A 21,692-nucleotide genomic window follows, 5' to 3' on the forward strand; every position below is an offset into this window, starting at 1 on the left:
GTTTTTTGTATACAAGATCGAGGCTCGTGAAAGAGCTACCATTAATCACACAAAAAGTCAAGCGACATAAAACACAAAATAAGGGGAGCGGAACATAAGATGGGGAGAGAGGGGGAAGGACACAAACACAACATTTGAGAGCAAGGACATCGAGAGAAATGTGGGAGGGGGAGGGCTTGGGGGGAGGTGGGAGAGGTATAAGACATAACACTGCAAGGACTTCCAGGAAAGAAGTTGGAATTTCAAAAAAAGTGTATCTGGGGTGAATTAGCGGGAGTAGAAAAGATCAAGGTTTTGGATGGGGGAAGATTAGAGATGGTGGTGAACAGCTGTTTTAAAGACCTGGAGGGAGGAGTCGGATTGAAGGGAGTGGGGGAGTTTGTTCCAGAGGCAGGAGAAAAGGGGAATGAAAGAGTGAAGGTGAGCAGAGAGCCTAGATTTTGGCAGTTTAACCATAAGAGGGTTGCAGGCAGATCTTGTGCGACCTGAAGGAATATTGGGGGGGACAGAGCACAGAGAGAGCTGGGGGAGCAAGGCCGGAGAGGAGTCGGTAGAAGACAGAAAGACCACCAACCTGCCTGCGGCGAGTGAGTGAAAGGCCCTCGGAGTTAACTTCATCGCAGCAGATTCCAATGATTCTGAAAGCTTTGGTTTCAACAGCGTGAAGCCGAGCTCGGTGTGAGGCAGGAGCACCAGCCCAGAGGGGGGAACAGTATTCCATTGAGCTGCGGATGAAAGCCTTGTATGTGGTGAGGAGCTCAGGTGTGCCAATGAAGGACTTCGCACGGCGGAAGATGCGCAGTCGGCGACTGGCTTTGGAGGCCAGCTTGGAAATGTGGTTTTCCCAAGAAAGATCATGGCAGATAGTGAGACCCAAAAGCTTGAGCGACAGAACTTCTTGGAGAGGATTGTAGATGTAGATGTAGATGGGAGGGTTTTCAAGGTTTTTAGGAGAGACATCGTGAGAGTGTGGGATTTGTCAGGATTGAAAGACATGTTCCACTTGTTTGACCAGTCTGTGATCTTGTCCAGGTCTGCAGAGAGTGAGGAGGCTGCAGACTGCTGATATGAGGGATGAGGAATGGAGTGGCAGATAGTGGATTCATCAGCAAAGAGATAGAGAGGATTTTCTAGAGAGTCAGAGAGATCATTGATGAAGACCAGAAATAGCACAGGGCCCAGAACACTACCTTGGGGAACTCCAGCCAGAACAGGAAGGGGAGATGAGAGAAATCCATTCAGGGCCACACGTTGCCTACGACCAGAGGAAGTCCGCAAGCCACGAGTGGAGATTTCCATGGATACCATAGGAGGAGAGTTTGGTGAGCAGAGCTGGGTGCCAGGCCGTATTGAAGGCACGTGATATGTCAAGGGAGACGGCTCTGATTTCCTGTTTGGCATTGAGGACCTCCATCCATTGTTGAGACAGCAGAAGCAGCATGTCCAGAGTAGAATGGCCTAGTCTGAATCCAAATTGATGATCAGAGATGAAGCCATTGGAGAAGAGGAAGGAATTGATATCCAAAGCAATGATGGATTCCATGACTTTGCTGATAATTGGGAGCAGGCTAGTTTCAATTTTTTTTCACATTATCCTTTTCGACGGCTTCAGAACTTCACGAGACTACAACAATGTGTGGTCATAGCTGGCGTCGTTCTGCACAGCTCTCTGCAAGTTATTTTGTCAGGTCATTTAAAAAATGGAAAGCATTTTGATTCATGCTCCAAGGAAGCAAAGTTGAGATTTTAAAAAATGGAATAAAATATTGGTGACGGGCCATCAAAACTAAATGCCGACCTTCTCGTACTCCACTGAAGAAAACCGCATCGTGCAACTTTGCTTTTCTTTAAAAAGGCCATTTTGCCTCATGTGCTCATGTGCCTCATGTGCCTCATGTGCCTAACCAATATTCATAACAATGACATTGAGCTGCTCCATAGTAAGCAAGGCAGCCATGTTGCACCATGACTGTGATGGTACAATACAGAACTACTCACCCGTGACTTGTAGCTGAGATTTGCTGTAGCCCACTGAGGTGTCAGCATGACGAGATCTGGCAGATGACATGGCTGAGGGTAGTCACAACCAGAAAGTTGGTGGGCTGTGCAAGGCACAACAAAAATCCTGTTACCACAACTTTGTAGCTGCAACCACTCACTAATCTCAACTCAACCAAACTCTTACACCAGAAAATAAAAAGCTAAACATGATCAAAGCCACACCAAAGATGTAGCAAACCATGAGTTTGAAAGTGACATTGCACCTGGCACAGATATAGCAGTGACCTAAGAAGCCAGCAACATGCACTTATGTGAAAGATACACTACTGAACTGAAGGAAATCAGTATAGATAATGGCCTCACATCATATAGTGAAGAGAGAGATTAAATTACAAACAGGCCTGTTCCAGATATGACGAGTTTGGTTGAATGTACATATGCAGAACAACCATCACTTAGCAGCAGCAATGCAATGCATTTACTCATCAGATCAATGCTATTACAACAATGTAATATAACACTACATACTATACACACTCCTAGGATCCTGGGTTCGAATCCCGGTCGATCGCTGAATTAACGCCAGGGGGGTTGACCCAGCCTGTCATCCTTCTGAGGTCGGAAAATTGAGTACCGGCTTGCTGGGAATTCCCTGTGTGTCGCAAGAGGCGACTAACAGGGTTGGTGGCAGGAAGGGCATCCGGCCATAAAACATTGCTTCAAAAAGGGGACCATGGTGCCTGAAAAAGGCCAACCCCTGCTCTGCGGAGGGAAATGGCCTCGAATGGTGGTTCTATACATACTATACACACCATAAGTACTATAAATAAGAGGAAGAAGAGCAGACAAAACAAAGGCAGGAAACATTTGTGAAGCAACTGGCACAAATAATATTACTTCTGCTCAAAATATCATACCACTCTTGATAATGCAGAGCCAGTGCAAATATTTCCCTAATGAATCACGTTTGTACAGTGGTTGCGGCATCCTCCCAGCACTCAAAATGATACTGCCACAGATTCAGCTGTTAAACAATGAGCTACATACACAGTTAACACCATTTATTCTCACATCCTCGACTGTTTTATTTTGTTGTTTTTACCACTAAAAGAAAACAGGACGAGAAAAGCAAGTTGGGAGATTACCCAACCTCGAGCATGTGGTTCCAGGATCCTCTGGATGAACGATGTTTTATAAAATAAATGACCAAACTTAACCCTGTACTGTGACTGACTATGAGCTAATTAAAATGATTTATTGAAACAATCCAATAATGGCAAACAACCTTAATCCTTGCTTTTGACTGCAGCAAAAATTTATGTTCACAGGTGTAGAGCATGACCTGAGGATTGCCTCAATCTGTACTAGACTCCTGATTTGAGGCGAATCAGAATTCTGGAGGCCAATACTCTTGACAGAGCGTAATAGCATTTATGATGATTCATGAACGTTTCTGTGGCAGAGAACAAATCCTGGACAGGTCACCAATCCATCGCAAGGAACGGAAATCTTGTCCCTGAGCAGCTGGGGTAATTAAGTCTATACCAATGAGAGCAATGTAACTACGAAACCTATTCCCTTACCATGCTGCTCACACAGAAAGAGCATGCAATAATTTCCTGCTTGTGGACACTATTCCATGGTTAAAGGGCTAAATTCCATGGCCCCAAATTGCCCAGATCACATCGTTGTACCTTGGCACCACTTAGGGCACTGGCACTATGCTCGTCATAGAGAGGAGTGGCGACCACCCGTCTATACCACACACTTACTCATGTGTACCAACCATAGAAAGGCAATATGATGGCAAACACGCCATCATTGCCTGAGGAGACTCGACATCATAATCATGCTTGTCATGTCATTTTCCACAGGCTCTTCTGCAACTTGCATTGCAATTTATATCTGAGTTACAGATTGAAGTCGATCAATACAAAATATGGCTAAAAAAGAAAAGAAAAAAATTATACCGTGCTGTTGCTGCAAGCTGCAGCATCACACTCGGTCAATTCTAGACATATTGCATTTGACACCATATTCTGTGCAGTGAATGCATTCTGTACTGCAAAATTCTTTGCTGGCATAATGATAATAGGGTTCCTTGTATTGCATCATCTTGATGGGGCTCCATCGCTGTCCGAGCTACAGTGCTACGAGCAGATTGCCAAATCATGAAAGCATTTTTTTTTTTTTTTACAACTTACACACATTGTGCAACTCCCAGTATACATTTGCATATTTTTGTTATACAACAAAATGCAGAAAAGTGGACAAACTTTGAGAAATGCCTTCAGTTATAACAAAATTACACGAGTCGCTTATAGTACACGTCGGGTCACATGGATGGCAGCTGTAGGAACGGAAGCAACCATGTCTGATGGCTACTGCTGCTCGCTGGAGCTTAAACTCAAACATGGCCGAACTAAAGCTTTTCCTCACAGGTCTTTGTAGAGCGGTTGCTGCAGGCCTGTGAACCAGCAGGGCTAATCCCGTGTCGTTTATCACAAAAAGTGACAATATTTCAACCCGACAGGGACCCAAACGGAACCTGATTTTTAACTTGCCAAAATGATGGTAACATGTAATACAGTACATTCAGAAAGTATTGTCGTGTTCACGCTGTAGTGAAGACCTCAGGGTGACAGATGACCAAACGAGCTTTACCTCCGAGGCATACACCCAAACTATGGCGGTAATGACACGCGTAGGGGGTAGTGGAGGTTGACGAGGCTTACCTGAACGGGAGGACGCGCCGAGGGTTTTCCGAACCACAAACAAATAAACGTACAGGACAAGAGATTGGGAATGCAACAAGTAATAGATTTAATTAAAATAATGCAGGCAACAAAGAAATGAACACACAGCAACATAAAATTCCTCACTGATGGACCCTCCGCACGGACTCGTATGCAGACACAGACACAGAAGAGTGAACACACGCCCAGCACCCGAACAAGAGCACATGAACGCGACCAGCCCGGGACAGAAAGAGAGAGAAAGATGGCGGTCGCTTCGTCTTTTTGCTCCCGTGCTCGAATGTTCTCCGTGACTTCACCCACGCTCCAATCACCGAGCGCGGTCACATCAGTCTATGGCCATGACCAATTGTTCCTCTCAGGGCGGGGCCTCACGGCCTTTCTTGATGCCCATGGAGAACATTCGAGCTGGGTGGTGCAAGTCAAATGTCCGGATCCAGTCGGCAATTGCGTTATTTAATTGTAGGCACTGATCGCATGGCTGGTGGTGTAAGTGTCATAAGGAACTAAGGGAAAAAAAATACAGAGGCGACTACACACAGGGAATATACTCTTATATCCTCACTAATTAGCATAGCTCCACCCCTCGCATGGAGACAAATATACACTTACACGACATCCGGGCCTACTTAGTTACATTGAGGTGTCTACACTGCATACGGAGCACGCTAATCTATACAATTCTGCCTGGACTAAGGTATTTCATTACCTACCTCCACAAACGTAACAGTATTCACACCCATTGCCTTTTTCACATTTGTTGTATTGCAGCATGAATTTAAAAGGGATTCAATTGACTATTTTGTCACTGATCTACACATAATACCCCATAATGTCGAAGCCGAATTTCTTTAAAAAAAAAAAATTTTTTAATAATTAAAAATTTAAATGCTGAAATATCTTGAGTCAATAAGTGTTCAACCCCTTCACAATGACACTTCAAATAGAGCCCAGGTGCATCTAATTTCCTTTGATCATCCTTGAGATGCCAATATGACTTGCATGGAGTTCACCTTTAGTCAATTCAATTGAATGAACATGATTTAGAAAGAAACATCTTTCTATACAATGTCCCACAGAAACTCTAACATGAAGTTCAAGGAACTGTCCGTAGAACTCCGATTTAGAATTGTGAGAAGGCATAGATCTGGGGAAGGGTATAAAACCATTTCTAGAATGTTGAAAGATCCCAATAGCACAGTGAGCTCCATCATTAGGTAAATGGAAAGAACATGCAACTACCCAGACTCTTTCTACAGTTGGCCGTCTGACCAAACTGAGCAACCACGCAAAAAGGACCTTGGTCAGGGAGGTGACCAAGAACCCAATGACCACTGTGACCACTGTGACCACTGTGACAGAACTACAGTATTCATTGGCAGAGATGGGAGAACCTGCCGGAAGGATAACGGTCTCTGCAGCACTTCACAAATCAAGGCTTTATAGGAGAGTGGCCAGACGGAAGTCACTCCTGAGAAAAAGGCAAATGACAGCATGCCTGGAGTTTGCAAAAAGGATCATGAAAGACTCAGGGCATGAGGCAAAAGATTCTGTCGTCTGATGAGACGAAAATTGAACTGTTTGGCCTGAATGCAAAGCGTCCACAACCACACCTATCCCTACCGTGAAGCATGGGTGGTGGCAGAATCATGCTATGGGGATGCTTTTAAGCGGCAGGGAATGGGAAAAACTCACCAAATCCAAAGCCGATAGACATACCCAAGAAGACTCAAAGCTGAAATCTTTGATAAAGGGTCTTACCACAAAGTATTGACTCAGGGGGTTGAATACTTATGTAAATTAGACATTTCAGCTTTTCATTATTAATGATTTTGTAAAAAGTTCCAAAAAAATAAAATAAAAAATAAATAAAAGATGAACTCCACTTTGACATTATGGGGTATTATGTGTAGATCAGTGACCACTGACTTGACAATACTTACCCTGCGCAGTCAACTGGTGCAAGCCAACTCTTCTGTTTTTGAAGGGTTTTTTTTATTTGATCCAATATGGATGCCAGACCACGTGAGCGATGACATCATAAATTTATATTCTCTAATATAATTGTTGTGTAGATCACGCTCAATAAATTTCAAACTGATCAGTCTAAGCATTGTCCCTGTCCAATTATAACGTCATAATTAAGGCACCAATTACGTCACCGTTAACACTTATTCCCCATGCGGGGTTATTTACAATGAGCCACGTTTCTTTTCTTTTTTTCCATGGAGTGGTTTTGGAGATACAGAGGTGCAACGTTTTTCGATTTTTCCAAGATGGTGCGTGTACCATGTGACCTATAATGTCACAATTATCATTAAATATTCTACCGGAGGAGGCGCTCCTATGGTCAAAATTTTGTGTCCATCGCACTAACAGTTGCAGAGAAAATTTTTTCCATATTGATCAGATCAAGCGTTGTACGTACTTGTCGAAATATAACCACATAATGAACGCACCGAAGACAATCATTAACATATTGTTACGGATTCGGCACTTATTATTATTATTGCTGTTATTATTATTATTGTGGGTTCTAAGTATTATGGTTATTGTTGTTTAAGGGAAATGGTTATTGTGGTTAAAAGGTTAAAAGCGCTCATGGTAAGCATGAGACAGGAAATCGGATCGCCCAGAAGAAAAGGAGCGAAGAAGAAGAAGTCGTGAGGAAAAAGGTGGAAGATGAAACGTGTCTTGAAGCTCCGTTGCGAGCGGGGTTGAGCGAACGTCGCGAGTGGACTTTGAGTCCTTGAAAGGAAGTTCGTGCGATAGGTGATATCGCTGGAGTATTGTGGAGCCTGCGTAGTCGGGTATTGGCATTGAGATTCCGGAGAATCCTTGCCTAGAAGCTCTGGCTCGAGTGAGAGCCGTCCGCCATTTCGCCCCGCGCGCTACCTTCATCGGAAAAGGTTTTTTGTCGCGTCGGTTAGGCTTATCCTCCGGTGGTTTGCCGGGGACGGCTGTGCAATAACGCGGCGTTTGAGGAGTACACGGCGATTCGCTGATTGAACGGCAAACGTGTACATCGGCGCGCGTCTTTGGAGATTTTCCATTCTACCGCGAGTTTGCTGGGTGTTGGACCACGTGACTTCTGTGACGCTTCGACCGTCTACGCCTCAATTGATCTTGATCAGACATTGTTCCAAACGATCGCTGGAGCGAATCGACTTCGCCTTGGAGGGTTACAGAGACATTGAGGAGTGCTCGGTTCCATTCCCTGGGAGTGCCATGAGTTTGGCTTAAGTTACTAGATAAGGTGGTACCATCTTAAGATATTGATTGTAAGGTGGATTGCTATTATTATTTGTGTCGTGATTCTTGAGTGCTCTTTAATATAATCTTTGGTTGTGGATAACTCATGGTGTGGTTTCCATATTGATTTCGACACGGAGCAACATATTTCTTTTCTGCCGTGACTCCTCCCAGGGTTCGGGGGTAAGGAGACCAGGAGGTCGGGGAGGAGCACGTAACAATATCTTATTCCCCTTGGGGAGTACTTGACAATGAGCCTCGTTTCAATTTTTTTCCATTGAATGGTTTTTCGAAGATATAGAGGTGTACCGTTTTCCAATATGGCATCCGTACCATGTGACCTACGACGTCATAATTATGAATAAAAAATTATACAGGTGGAGGTGCTCCTATGGTACAATTTCGGGTCAATCGGATGAACAGTTGCAAAGGAAATGCATTTTTTAAATGCAGACAGGCACGCACGTACGTACGCCACACGTATGCAACTGCATGCCTAACCCTGCTTTTCACTTTGTGAGTGCAGAGTAACAATATTTATCTGTGGTACTCTTCCTGAACTCCTCCATTACTGGGTCCATAGCGCCATATGTGGGAAAGGGTGTTTAGCCTGATGGGTTGTTTGGACTTTAGTCGGATAGCACATCCTTGTAATAAATAAATACTCGTAAATAAAGTTAATTTTACTATCATCACAGAAACGTTGAGAACTCAAACCACACTATTATCGGTAGGGGGGGTCTTGGCAGGTCGCTTCTTCAATTAATAGCTACATTACTCAATGTCAAAAGGAAGATAGCTTCAGCATAGATGCTCTGCAGCCTACTCCGACCTGGAGAAATGAGAGCATGGAGTTTGATTGTGGAATTAAAATGGGGAACGACTATAAAAAAAACCCAGCTCTGCATTGGAGGTACTCTATTTCCACACAAGAATGCACCCAAAAAAATTAATAAATGAAAATACTTGGATATCACAAGTTCGGAGCCTTGTATCGCAGGCTATGTATCGACAAGCAGATTGATCACTTCATGATAAGAGGAATGTGGAAAACATCATTGACAGATGTAAGAACTAACTTACATTGGACAGAGGAGCGGACGGACATCTTTAGTGACCAACAACATCTGGAACTCAAACTGAAAAAAGCTGGAAAACCCGCACAAAGGGAGAGTAGATGTGACGTAATGTTGACAAGTTCAGAGACAGGTAGGTACAGGAGAAATACAACATATTGTACAGAACAGATTTACAGAACCAGAGGAAGGAGATAGCATTGACCTTTAAGTGATTGGCAAAGCCTGCAAATTAATTAATGATGCTACAAAGAGGCTGCTGAGAAAGCGATTGCAACTAAAAGGGATTTTTAACTAAGCAAAAACCCATGATTTCCCAAATAAAACGACGAATCTGTTTCAGGAATAGATTTGGATTTGAATATTTCAGAATCTGGAAGTAGTTGAAGCAGATAATTGATGGGTGTAAAATACCGAGGTCAATGGAAAGACTGCAAAAGAAACATGCTGATCAAGGCAAAGCTATGAAAAAAAAATACATCAAAGGATAAGATAAATTGCATCGAGAACATTGCTGAAGAACCCGAGATGGCAGTTGAGAAGGGAGACATGGCAACAGTTGACAAAATCACCAAGCAGCTCACTACAGACAGAGAGGGGGAGGAGGGAAGTAAGTAAAAGACAAAACAAGGAAATATAATAATTTCAGAGAAGCAACAGATGAAAAGATGAGCCGAACACTTCAAAAAAGTTTTGAAGAGAGAGAGTAATAAATAACTACTACGAGTTCCCTCACAACTAACTTCAATGTAGGAGGAGGCCATTAGGCCCATTAGAGCCTGAGCTATTGTTGCCAACCTATGGTCTTTATTATGACTTAGCCATGGTTCAGAGCGCACCAGTACGCCACAGAGTCTGAAAATAGACGCTAGGGTGAAATAGAAGAATGGACAGGACCGGATCGGATCTTACCATTGACAAGGGACCGTTTAAGCAGTCTGAAGTAAGAGACGTTACGAAAAGCCTGAAGAACCAAACAAAACACCAGAGAGAAACAAACGCCAAGGTGTACAAATGTAGTAAAGGAGGATCTACATATATACGCTACAGTCTGATAAATGAGATTATGGAAGCAGAAAAAGCACCCAGGCAGTGGGAATGTGGTCGAATCAATCAAACTACCAAAGAAAGGGCACAAAACGGAATGTGGAAATTGAAGAGGAGTGATCCTGCTGTGCATTGCCAGCAAATGCTTGGCAAAGCAATCCCGAGTAGAATGCAAAAGTCTGTTTACAAGTACCATGAGGAAAGAATGAGCTCGAAACAGAAGAACAAGGATGCAGGGATGGGATCTTCACACTAAAAACAAGAACGGCACTCAGTAGAGAGCATACCTCCACCTGATTGGCCATATCACTCAATGGTGAAGCATCACTATAAAATTCTTCTAGCCGGATCCGGATCTCCACCAAAATTGAATCCATTCTTCCTCGTCACACACATAACCTGTCCAACAAGTTTCGTCCAAATCCGTCCATAACTTTTTGAGATATTCTGCTATGTATCGTTGTTGGCCCCATCTCCCAATGGTGAAGAATCACTTTTAAAATTCTAGTAGCCAGATCCGAATCCAGATCTTCACCAAACTCGAATCATTTTGTCCTTGTCATATACACTACATCTCTGCAAAATTTCGTTCGAATCCGTCCACAACTTTTTGAGACATCTTGTTCACAAACAAACAGACAGACAAATAGACAGAGGTGAAAACATAACCTCCATGCACCTTTGGTGGCGGAGGTAACACCTTGCCAGATCAATGCAATGAATGGAATGCAAGCCTTAATACTCATCATTCATCAAATTTGAAAAGACGTTCAATGGCGTGAATGGAGAGGTAATGCAGCAGAGCGCTAAAATGGCACTCGGGAGAGAGCCTACTTGTCAGGCTGAATGGGTTACGTTTTGGTATCCCACGGATAGGTCGGATATGGCTTCAGACCTGAACCAAAATCTGATCGGCTTGTTCTTGTCACCTACCCAACTCATTCACCTAGTTTTGTCACAAGTCATCCACATCTTTTTGAAACATCATGGTATATATCACTTTTGGCTCAATCACTCAATGGTGAAGAATCACTGGAAAATTAAAAAAAAATTCTCGTATCCGGATCCTTCTGCGCTAACTGTGTCACAGCCAGTATAAACGTGGAGCCCAATTAGAGCTTCACACAATTTCTAACAAAGTGCAGATCGGATTGTTTTAATGTTCAGAATGCGTTCTGACCTCTTCATACCAGTGTGAAATTTGGTGGAGAGTTTGGGTATGTGACAAGGACGAAATGATTAGATTTTGGTGTGGATCCCTATCTGGATCCGGATCTTCACCAAAATCGAATCATTTCTTCCTTGTCACATACCCAAACTCTCCACCAAATTTCGTCTGAATCTGTCCACAACTTTTTGAGACATCATGCTATATATCGTTTTTTTGCCCTATCTCTCAATGGTAATGAATCACTTTAAAAAACGTCAAAGATCCACATCCGGATCCAGATAAGGATCCTCACCAAAATCTAATCATTTCTTCCTTGTCACATACCCAAACTCTCCACCAAATTTCGTCTGAATCTGTCCACAACTTTTTGAGATATCCTGTTCACAGACAAACACACAGACAGGGGCGAAAACAACCTCCATCCACATCCACCTTCGGTAATAATCTTCGGAGGTAATGAGACTGTATAGGCCATAATCTATTGCTTCCGAAAATGGCTAGAAAAAGGTTTTTGCACTACCCAATTGCAATCTCCGTGGAAATAGTTCTTTCCCATACATTTTGATGCAGCACTACCCAATTGCAATCTCCGTGGAAATAGTTCTTTCCCATACATTTTGATGCAGCACTACCCAATTGCAATCTACGTGGAAATAGTTCTTTCCCATACATTTTGATGCGCTGATTTCAACAAATAACTTCCACAAGAGATATTCCCTCACGGAGAAGAGTTATTTGACTTTGAATGTATGTGGGTGGGGGCTAACTAACTCAAGTAAATGTGCTTTTGGCCAAGAAGAAACATATCTTTGGATTGACAGACATTTATTACTGTCTGATATAAAGTAATAAGAGAACGTACAAATGTAATGAATTGCACCATCTGGTGAGAAATGCCATACTAATCATCTTCCTCACTGTTAGACAGAGTATCGGGTCCATCAGGGTCGTACTGTTCAGCCAAGTTTTCGCACAGATGCTCCGACTCCGAACTACGCAAACAAAGTTCAGAACATTCAAAACCTGCTGTTCAACATAAACAATGCTTTGTGTTACATCGGCTCTGTACAACTGATTAACTCGAGTACATCTGGTGGTGTGGGATCTTTCTGCATCCATACTACGGCAAGTTTGTCATCTGTCAAGACCCATCCATGGCCGTTAAGTGAGGGTGCATTCATCTCCTGCTGTAGCACCTTCCGATAAATGGCCGACTGGTAATTTGCACGGAGGGAGTGTTGAAAGAGCGCATCTTTCGTAGGAGGTACACTGTGATCATCATTATTGGGACTGACACAAAAACTTCTGTATCGAGCAGTGTCTATGTCCGAAACCTTCTGGTTGTACATATGACACATGAATGCCTGAAGTTTGAGGAATAAGTCATCTGACAACCTGAAGGACTGTCGTAGTTCACAGAGGTCTGTTGGTAGTTTGATGATTTGGCGACAAGATCGAAAGGGGTTTTCTTGCCCTTTCCCCGAAACGCGCCAACTGTGTCACAGCCAGTATAAACGTGGAGCACAATTAGAGCTTCACACAGTTTCTCACAAAGTGTGGATCAGATTGTTTTAATGTCCAGAATGCGTTCTGACCTCTTCATACCAGTGTGCAGGTGCAAAGCCTCCATGCCAATCTCACCACCAAGGAACAGCAGCAGGATAGCTACATCGGTGTCAGGGCTAATGATCAGCACCTTAGAATTTGGTTTAGTCTTACTTATGTGGAGGCGAAGTAGTGACATGGGCATTGAGGAAGTTAGGAGTGGAGGAATGGTTGATCAGAGTAGTGATGACAATGTACAAAAGAGCGCGCACAGCTGTAAGGACGAAGGAAGGGAACAGTGGTGAGTTTGAGGTGAAGGTGGGAGTGCATCAGGGGTCAGTACTAAGTCCACTACTATTTGTAGCTGTGATGGACGTGCTGGCTCGGAACGTAAAGGAAGGTTTACCATGGGAGTTGTTGTATGCAGATGATCTGGTGTTGATTGCGGAAAGTATGGAGGGACTGAAGGAGAAGATGAACAAGTGGAAAGAATGTATGGAGGCAAAAGGTCTGAAGGTGAATATCGGAAAAACGAAGGTGATGGCAAGTGCTAAAGCATGTGGCGAGGTGGAAAGAACTGGGAAGTGGCCGTGTGCTGTGTGCAGGAAGGGTGTCGGAGTGAACTCCACTCAATGTACATTGTACAATGTGCGCTGAGTAGGTTCATCAAAAATGTAGTGGTCTGAGAGGGTCATTAAGCAGTGTGGCAGCTACATTCAAGTGTAAGGTGTGCACAGAGGGAGCTGCAGATGGAGGAAATGAGTTGGATCTTGGAGACGGTGTGAAGCTGGAAGGTGTGAAAACATTTTGCTACCTAGGAGACATGTTGAATGGAGAAAGTGGATCAGACTCGGCGACGGTTGCTGGAGTGAGATGTGCATGGAAGAAGTTTCGGGAACTGAGTGGCATGCTGACGAGGAGGGGAGTGTCGTTGAAAATGAAGGGAAAAGTGTATGCTGCATGTGTGAGAAGTGTTATGATTTATGGGAGTGAGACATGGGTAATGAACATAGAGCAGCATCGAAGGCTGGAAAGGGTGGAAATGCGAATGGTTCGGTGGATGTGCGGAGTATTGTTGAGAGAGAGAGGAAGACAAATGATGAATTGCGAAAGATGATGGGAATAGAGCCTGTGATGGATGCTGTGAAGTGAAAGGTTGAGATGGTTTGGTCATGTGTTGAGGAAGGATGAAAGCGACTGGTTGAGAAGAGTAATGAAAATGAATGTAGAAGGAAGTAGAGGACGGGGAAGACCAAGAAGGACTTGGCTAAAGGTGGTGGAAGAAGAAATGTGGGCAAGGGGGTTAACAAGGGGAGATGCAGAAAATAGGGCAAAATGGAGAAGATTGTCATGGGGTCCGCAAGAGTAACCCCCGCTCCAGCAGGGAAAATGGCCTTACAATGCCTGTTGTTGTTGTTGTTGTTACTTATGTGGAGAGTATGCAACAGAAGCCTTGTGTCTGCTTCTTCATGGTCACAGGTGCTCAACTCGAGGACGAAATTCACCTGTGCATTTGAAATCTTATGGCACACTGTCCCATGCGTCACGAATAATTCAATGCCGTCAAAAAGATCAGCACTCATGCACCACCGTTGAAGGAAGAATTCGTTCAACCGTTCCTTGTTCCTCGTTCCTTCCGTTCGCGAGGAATTGGGAGAGTTTCTGCAGTATTTTTTGGTCCGGGCCGAAAATCTTCCTTATTTGAGATGTCGAAGATCGGTGTTCATGCTCACCCGCCTTTATACTAATCTCCGGATAGCGAAACACCCAGCCCATTCGTCCATACTTGTGCCGTTCGGCCAGGCCAACGAACTCCGATCCAACGAGATTGGCTAATCCACCCATAGTTTGGGGGAAGCAAGTGACTAGTCTATGAAGGAATGCCATGCCATCAACCAGCACTGTGTCATATGGAACTACTTCATGCACCAATGGAGAAGTGCATTTGGCCTCGATGTGATGCATCGACGCACTCTTGTCTGTTTTAGCCAAAGTGCCATCACAGTATGCGATGGCATAGGGAATAGGTCCGAGGGAACATGATGGTATCTCTTTCATGTCCAAATTTCACTGTTGACTAACAACCCGCATCCTCAGATACAATTTCCAATCAGCCTTCACTACAAGTTCCTGACCTGATTTCCAACTGGTAACTACTTTCGATTTATTTGAGAATGTCTTTAATTTACATCGTGTAATCGGGCGATGAAAATCAACCTTAGTAGGGTTCAGTGGCGACAGTGGCGACACCGGGACGGGGGCGTCGGGAGGAGAGGCATCCATAGCATCGTAGCCTTTGTGTTATCAGGTTTTCAAAGTTCGTTCCCCTCCCCTCCCCCGTGAAAGTGTGCTGGGCCCATGTAGTGTTTTTTTTGTTGTAATCGTAATAAGGCGTAGAATAAGCTAATTTCCTGATTCTCATCCGTTTTTCTTTCCTATTGAAATAATTACATTGTAAATATTTGTAAATAAATCAAATCATTAAAATGTTTCCTTTCTCTCTGTCCATGAAAGAATTTTCCTCCATTGATCCGCCATTGCTCACACCCAGGTTAACATCGTCCGTAACGACATGAGCATTAATTACTCCGGCGGTTACCAATTAAATCAGTCTTTAATCAAATAATTAAATAATTAATCGATTAATTTATTAATCAATAAATCAAAATATCCCTTTACAGACAAATCACTTGGACATTGTCATGTTCAAATATCAGCTTCCGAGCTCAAAAGGTGCCTGAGATAATTCCCAGAAGAGAAAGGAAATAAATAAGTCCTTAATTAATCAATAATAATTAAGTAACTCATTAATTAATTGATCAATCAAAAAACAAAAAATACAGTTTTTGCCAAAGCACGTACTCACTATTGTGCCAAAATTTCAGCTTCCTAGCTCAAAGGATGGCTGAGATATCGCCCGGACAAACAAGAAAACAACCAAGAAAGAAACCGGAGTGAAAACCAAGTACTCCCTTTCAGCGCGAGTCATCACCGGGCCCCCTTCGGTGCCCGGCAATGACGTCATGCAGCACCTGGAGATGGCATAGGAAAAGAGTGGTGTTCAATAAATTACCAGAAAGCACCTACGAGGATATGTAATGCATTATCATGGCACAATGGTAACTTTTGCTAATCGTACTATTATTTTACCAAAGAACTTCGCAATAGACCAACAACAATAACAACTAGAAAGCATCTGAAAATGCAAAACCCACCCTCGTCCGTTCGTATTCAGATGTCATCTTCTTCTTTTATATGCTCAAAATAACGAACACAGTTTTTTTTAAATACCAAATGAAAATTGATGATTTTATGGAGCCTTGGCGACGGCGTTTGAGCTTTAGATCCTTAAAATAAATAAATAAATAAATAAATAAAAGAATTCAGCTTCCAGCTTTTGATTGGTGAACAAATTATGTGACCCAAGATGCAAATTCTTAAAATCTCAGACGAATTGGACGGAAATTGACGATTTCATGCAACCTTGACCTTTTGATCTAAAAAAAATAATAGACTCCTATCTTTTGATTAGGGAACCAATTCAGTGACCCGGTATGCAAATTCTTTACATTTCAGGTCAATCGGGTGAAAAATCGAGATTTTACGCAACCTTGACCATTGACCTTTTGATCTAAAAAAAACAAAAAACGATCAGCTTCCAGCTTTTGATTGGTGAACCAATTCAGTGACCCAATATGCAAATTCTTTACATTTCAGGTGAACTGGATGAAAACGTATGATTTTATGTGATGCTGACCTTTGACCTTTTGACCAAATTATTAATTTGCCTTCTCCATATTATCATAACTAGGGCATTGCCCGTACTATATCTATATCTAAAATTATATCCCCCCCCTCTATTTACATGAAATGGTTTGGTCCAAAGCGAACGGCTTGCGAGTACGGTGACAATCCCCCCCCTCTATTTACATGCAATGGTTTGGTCCAAAGCGAACGGCTTCCGGAGTTTGGTAAAGAAATCGCCATCGCGTGCACAAACGCGCAGGAAAGCGAATGAATCGCAAATTCGTTGTTATTAGTTTTAAAACATAGTTTAACGCCAACATAGCGCCAACATAGTTTGCAAACGTGAATAAAATTATATCCCCCCCCTCTATTTACATGAAATGGTTTGGTCCAAAGCGAACGGCTTGCGAGTACGGTGACAATCCCCCCCCCTCTATTTACATGCAATGGTTTGGTCCAAAGCGAACGGCTTGCGGAGTTTGGTAAAGAAATCGCCATCGCGTGCACAAACGCGCAGGAAAGCGAATGAATCGCAAATTCGGTTTTATTAGTTTTAAAACATAGTTTAACGCCAACATAGTTTGCAAACGTGAAATAAATGAATACGCTGTCAAATGTGCCATCCGAGGCAGAGTGTGTCCTCCACGTTCGGCACACGCGATCGTTCGCTGCTCTCTGATTGGTTGAATCGTTTTTTGGACATAGCTCGGTAAGTAATTGTCCGATTAATATGAAACCTTGAAAAGGCACATCCTCGGGTCCCCAGCAATATACCTGGCAAGTTAAAAGTATATCGGACCCGTGGTTGTCGAGAAACAGCGGTCACAGACAAACAGACGTACAGACGTACAGACGTACAAACGTACAAACGTACAGACAGAGATTACTGGAATTATAGATAGATAAAGCTTTGTTGAACTATCTCCACATTATCAATAGCTGAAATGATTAATAATAAATAAATAAATAAATAAATTTTAAAAATTACGGCCCGGGCAAAGGATGACACACACACGGATGAGACACACCGACGACACACACACACACCCGGACGACACACACACACACACACACACGGATGACACACACACACAGGGACCGCGCGCACACACAGGGACCGCGCGCACACACAGGGACCGCGCGCACACACAGGGACCGCGCGCACACACAGGGACCGCGCGCACACACAGGGACCGCGCGCACACACAGGGACCGCGCGCACACACACGGACCGCGCGCACACACACGGACCGCGCGCACACACACGGACCGCGCGCACACACACGGACCGCGCGCACACACACACTGACCGCGCGCACACACACACTGACCGCACACACACACTGACCGCACACACACACTGACCGCACACACACACTGACCGCACACACACACACTGACCGCACACACACACACTGACCGCACACACACACTGACCGCACACACACACTGACCGCACACACACACTGACCGCACACACACTGACCGCACACACACACTGACCGCACACACACACTGACCCCACACACACACTGACCGCACACACACACTGACCGCACACACACACTGACCGCACACACACACTGACCGCACACACACCCTGACCGTACACACACACGGACCGCACACACACACGGACCGCCGGACCGCACACACACACGGACGACACACGGACGACGCACACAGTGATGACACACGGACAGACGCCACACGCACACAGTGATGACACACGGACGACACGCGCGCACGGACACATACGCACGGACGACACACATACACACGGACGACACACATACGCACGGACGACACACATACGCACGGACGACACACACACGCACGGACGACACACACACGCACGGACGACACACATACGCACGGACGACACACATACGCACGGACGACACACATACGCACGGACGACACACATACGCACGGACGACACACATACGCACGGACGACACACATACGCACGGACGACACACATACGCACGGACGACATAGTCTGGGATCCGAGGCCTGGAAATGTGTAAAAAAGTGATTTTGAAGTGACACCCCTGCTATAAAATGTTTGACCCCTAGATCATGTCTGTGGGGGTGTTAGCCACCAGAAAAGTGACTTTAGCAAGGTAGTTTGGATTGCGCGAATTCTGTAAGGACGTTTTTTAACTTGGGGCGTCAACTGTAAAAAAGTAAGAAATTTAGGGGTAGGGGAAGTTCAATTGACCATATATCCCATAATACAGGGGTGAGTGCAACAAATTACCACTCATTCTTTTTGTTATAAATTTGGCTTTTATATGAAACATGATTCAACGTGATTGGACCATCCATGAGGTCAGCAGAGGTCAAAAGGTCACGGAAAGTGGGTTAAGCTGAAAATTTAGCTCCTTTATCAAATAATTCACATATGTATATGTCACAATATGTTCTTTGCATCCCTCTGCTGTTTCTGGCCTATATTGATCGTAATAGTGATGGTTTACTGTGGTGGTTGATGCTTTTCATCTTTTGAGTGGTGCTAGTGATTATTATGCTACATTTGTTTCAGCAACTTGCTTCACTCTTGCTGATCTTTATGATTACCATCGATCTTCAGCCTCCCTAGCTGGAGCAAGCTTCCTTCTTGTTAATTATTATTTACGTAACAAACATACAAACATACATACAGAGAAAACAAAGATTGGTTATGGACCATTGCTTCCACAAAACCCAACCAACGCAGATGTAGTCCAGACCTCATTGGACTACTTTGTCTCCTTGAGTCTTAAGATGGGTCAGGCTAAGACGGTGGTGACTTGTGACCAGGCGATATATGACATAGTAAAGGGGTTGTTTAGGAAGGAATCGGAAAAGTACAAAGATGTTATTGTTCGACTTGGAGGATTCCATATTGCCCAGAACTTCTTGGGATCTATTGGATTTTTCATAATGGAGAGTGGCATAGAGGACATTCTGGTTTCTAGTGATATCTGTGGTCGAGGTACAGCCAATAAAGTCATGGCAGGAAAAGATTATTATAAGATGGTCCGTTATCATTCATGGTTGAGTGAGGCATTGTTCATGCTGAAGTGGGAGGCATTTGAGGAATGGCTGTTGTTCGAGAAGACTGAGGAGACACTTTCTTTGCTTTCGTCTCTGCTTGAAAGTCTTAGAAATGCCTTTGACAGGAAAGAGAAGGACGAATTTGCTGCACTCATGAAGGAAGTCATGAAATGCCTAGAGTCACTGGAGTCACTCTGGGGAGATTTTGAGAAGGGATTAGGAGTGACAGCCCATCTTTGGAGCATGTACATAGACATGCTGCTTATCCTAAGGCGTTACATCCATGCTGAGAGAGCTGGGCTGTGGCAACAGCACTTACAAGAGGTACAGAATATGCTACCCTATACCATTGCTTTCGGCCATAGTAAGTACATGTCCTGCCTTCCGATCTATCTCAGTGAGATGCAAAAGCTTCCAGAAACAGCACCAGAAGTGCACGAGGAGTTTGCAGCTGGCAAATTCACAGTTCACCAGACTGCAGGAGACTGCAGGAGACTTTAATGGTGTGTGGACAGACCTTGCCCTTGAACAGACCTACAATAGGGAAGGCAAAACAAGCCTCTTTAAGGGTATAACACAGTCTGAATCAGCACGAGAAAAGTACATCAAGGCTCTACGGTTCATGACCTCTGTCTCTGAAAGTGTAAAACAGATGGCACACATGGCCTCACCGCAATCTGACCACCACGAGAAGCTGAGGAAAGACGACATGGAAGCCGTGTTGCAGATCAAACGGACCGTGGAAGAGAAGATGCAAAACCCATTCGATCCTTCACTTGCAACAGATAAACTAATGAACATATCCACAGGTCAGATTCTTGCAGCAACTACCCTGGTAGATGCCAACCGTCTAGGCTTGGAGGCAATGGATGCTGCCACGACAACGAATGCAGACAAGATTGTCCAACCGAAGATAGAAACATTCGCCACGCATCTGAAGAAAAGTAAGAAAAAGATGGACACTGTGAAAGAAGTCATCAGAGAGGAGAGTGCAGTGACAAGGGCACTTTGTTTCGCACAGGACCTGAGTGATGAGGCACGGACTGAGGCATTTAGTTACGAATGGCTTGAGTACCCTCCCTCGTTGTTTGAGCCAGAGAAGAATGGATTTTCCATGCGCAAAGGTTGCAAATCCAACTATCTATCCACTCTACAGGCAGAGGTTGCCGAGTCATGGGAACCGTTAAAAGAGTTGCCTCCTTCTGCATCTGATGCAGTTTATGTAGTCAATGCAATGGCATTCATCCAGCGGTTCAACACACTTGGTTCGAGTACATTTGACCAACTTCAGGAAAGGTACAGGAACAAACTCTTGAACATGAAACCCAGACATTGCACTGAAGTGCATTTCGTGGGCGATCAATATGATTTTGGGTTGAAGAGTCTAAAAGGGGATGAACGCCAGAGACGGGAGTCAAATACCAACTTGCCAGAGTTTGTTCCAGCGGACATCATGAAAATCCCTGATTGGAACACATTCCTGTCAAACCCTTGTAACAAGACCAATCTGCTGTCGTATCTTGCTTCACGTTGGTCCCAGGAGTCATCCTGGCCTGATGGCTTCTGCCTGGTCCTTGGGGTCAACGCCCAGGCAACTCGTGTGACGCAGACGGAACATACCAATGTTGATGAGCTGTACTGCCCTAACCACGAGGAGGCGGACACCAGAATCTTTGCTCACATTGCTAGCTGTGACAACAGCGTAGTTGTCATTCAGGCTACAGATACAGATATCATCGTCTTGTCAATGTATCATTTCCCTCGGTTGACAAACGTTGTCGAGTTATGGGTGGAAAAGGATGATCTGTTCCTCCCCATCCATGACTTGGTGAATGAGTTGGCCAAAGCAGTTGGAAAGGACGTATTGGCACTCACAGACACACTGCTCATCTCCTACATTCTGTCAGGTTGTGATTCGGTGAGCTATCCTTTCAAACGGGGTAAGAAGAGAGCAGTGAAAGTCGCACTCCAGCATGTTCACAAACAGCCAGCGTTGTCCAATTTCATCCGACATGAATCCGGACCTTCTGCACATGATCAGGTGATAACTGAAGC

The 21,692-nt window shown here is 44.2% G+C and overlaps 1 protein-coding gene across 6 annotated transcripts in view; it reads right to left on the reverse strand.

Annotated features, from left to right (window-relative positions):
- Positions 1 to 21,692, reverse strand: part of LOC137434450 (NEDD4-like E3 ubiquitin-protein ligase WWP2) — a 130,339-nt gene that overhangs the window by 105,323 nt on the left and 3,324 nt on the right. For all 6 annotated transcript variants that reach the window (XR_013624709.1, XM_078785546.1, XM_068127454.2 and 3 more), the window contains exon 2: positions 1,999 to 2,102. Coding sequence is in view for 3 of the 6 variants with exons in the window: in XM_068127454.2 (XP_067983555.2) it covers positions 1,999 to 2,068 (70 nt within the window). In the remaining 3 variants the exon portion in view is untranslated. The remainder of the gene's footprint in view (positions 1 to 1,998; positions 2,103 to 21,692) is intronic.

The sequence above is a fragment of the Myxine glutinosa genome, chromosome 10 (genome assembly GCF_964187855.1).
Source record: "Myxine glutinosa chromosome 10, kmMyxGlut1.1, whole genome shotgun sequence".
NCBI lineage: Eukaryota > Metazoa > Chordata > Myxini > Myxiniformes > Myxinidae > Myxine > Myxine glutinosa.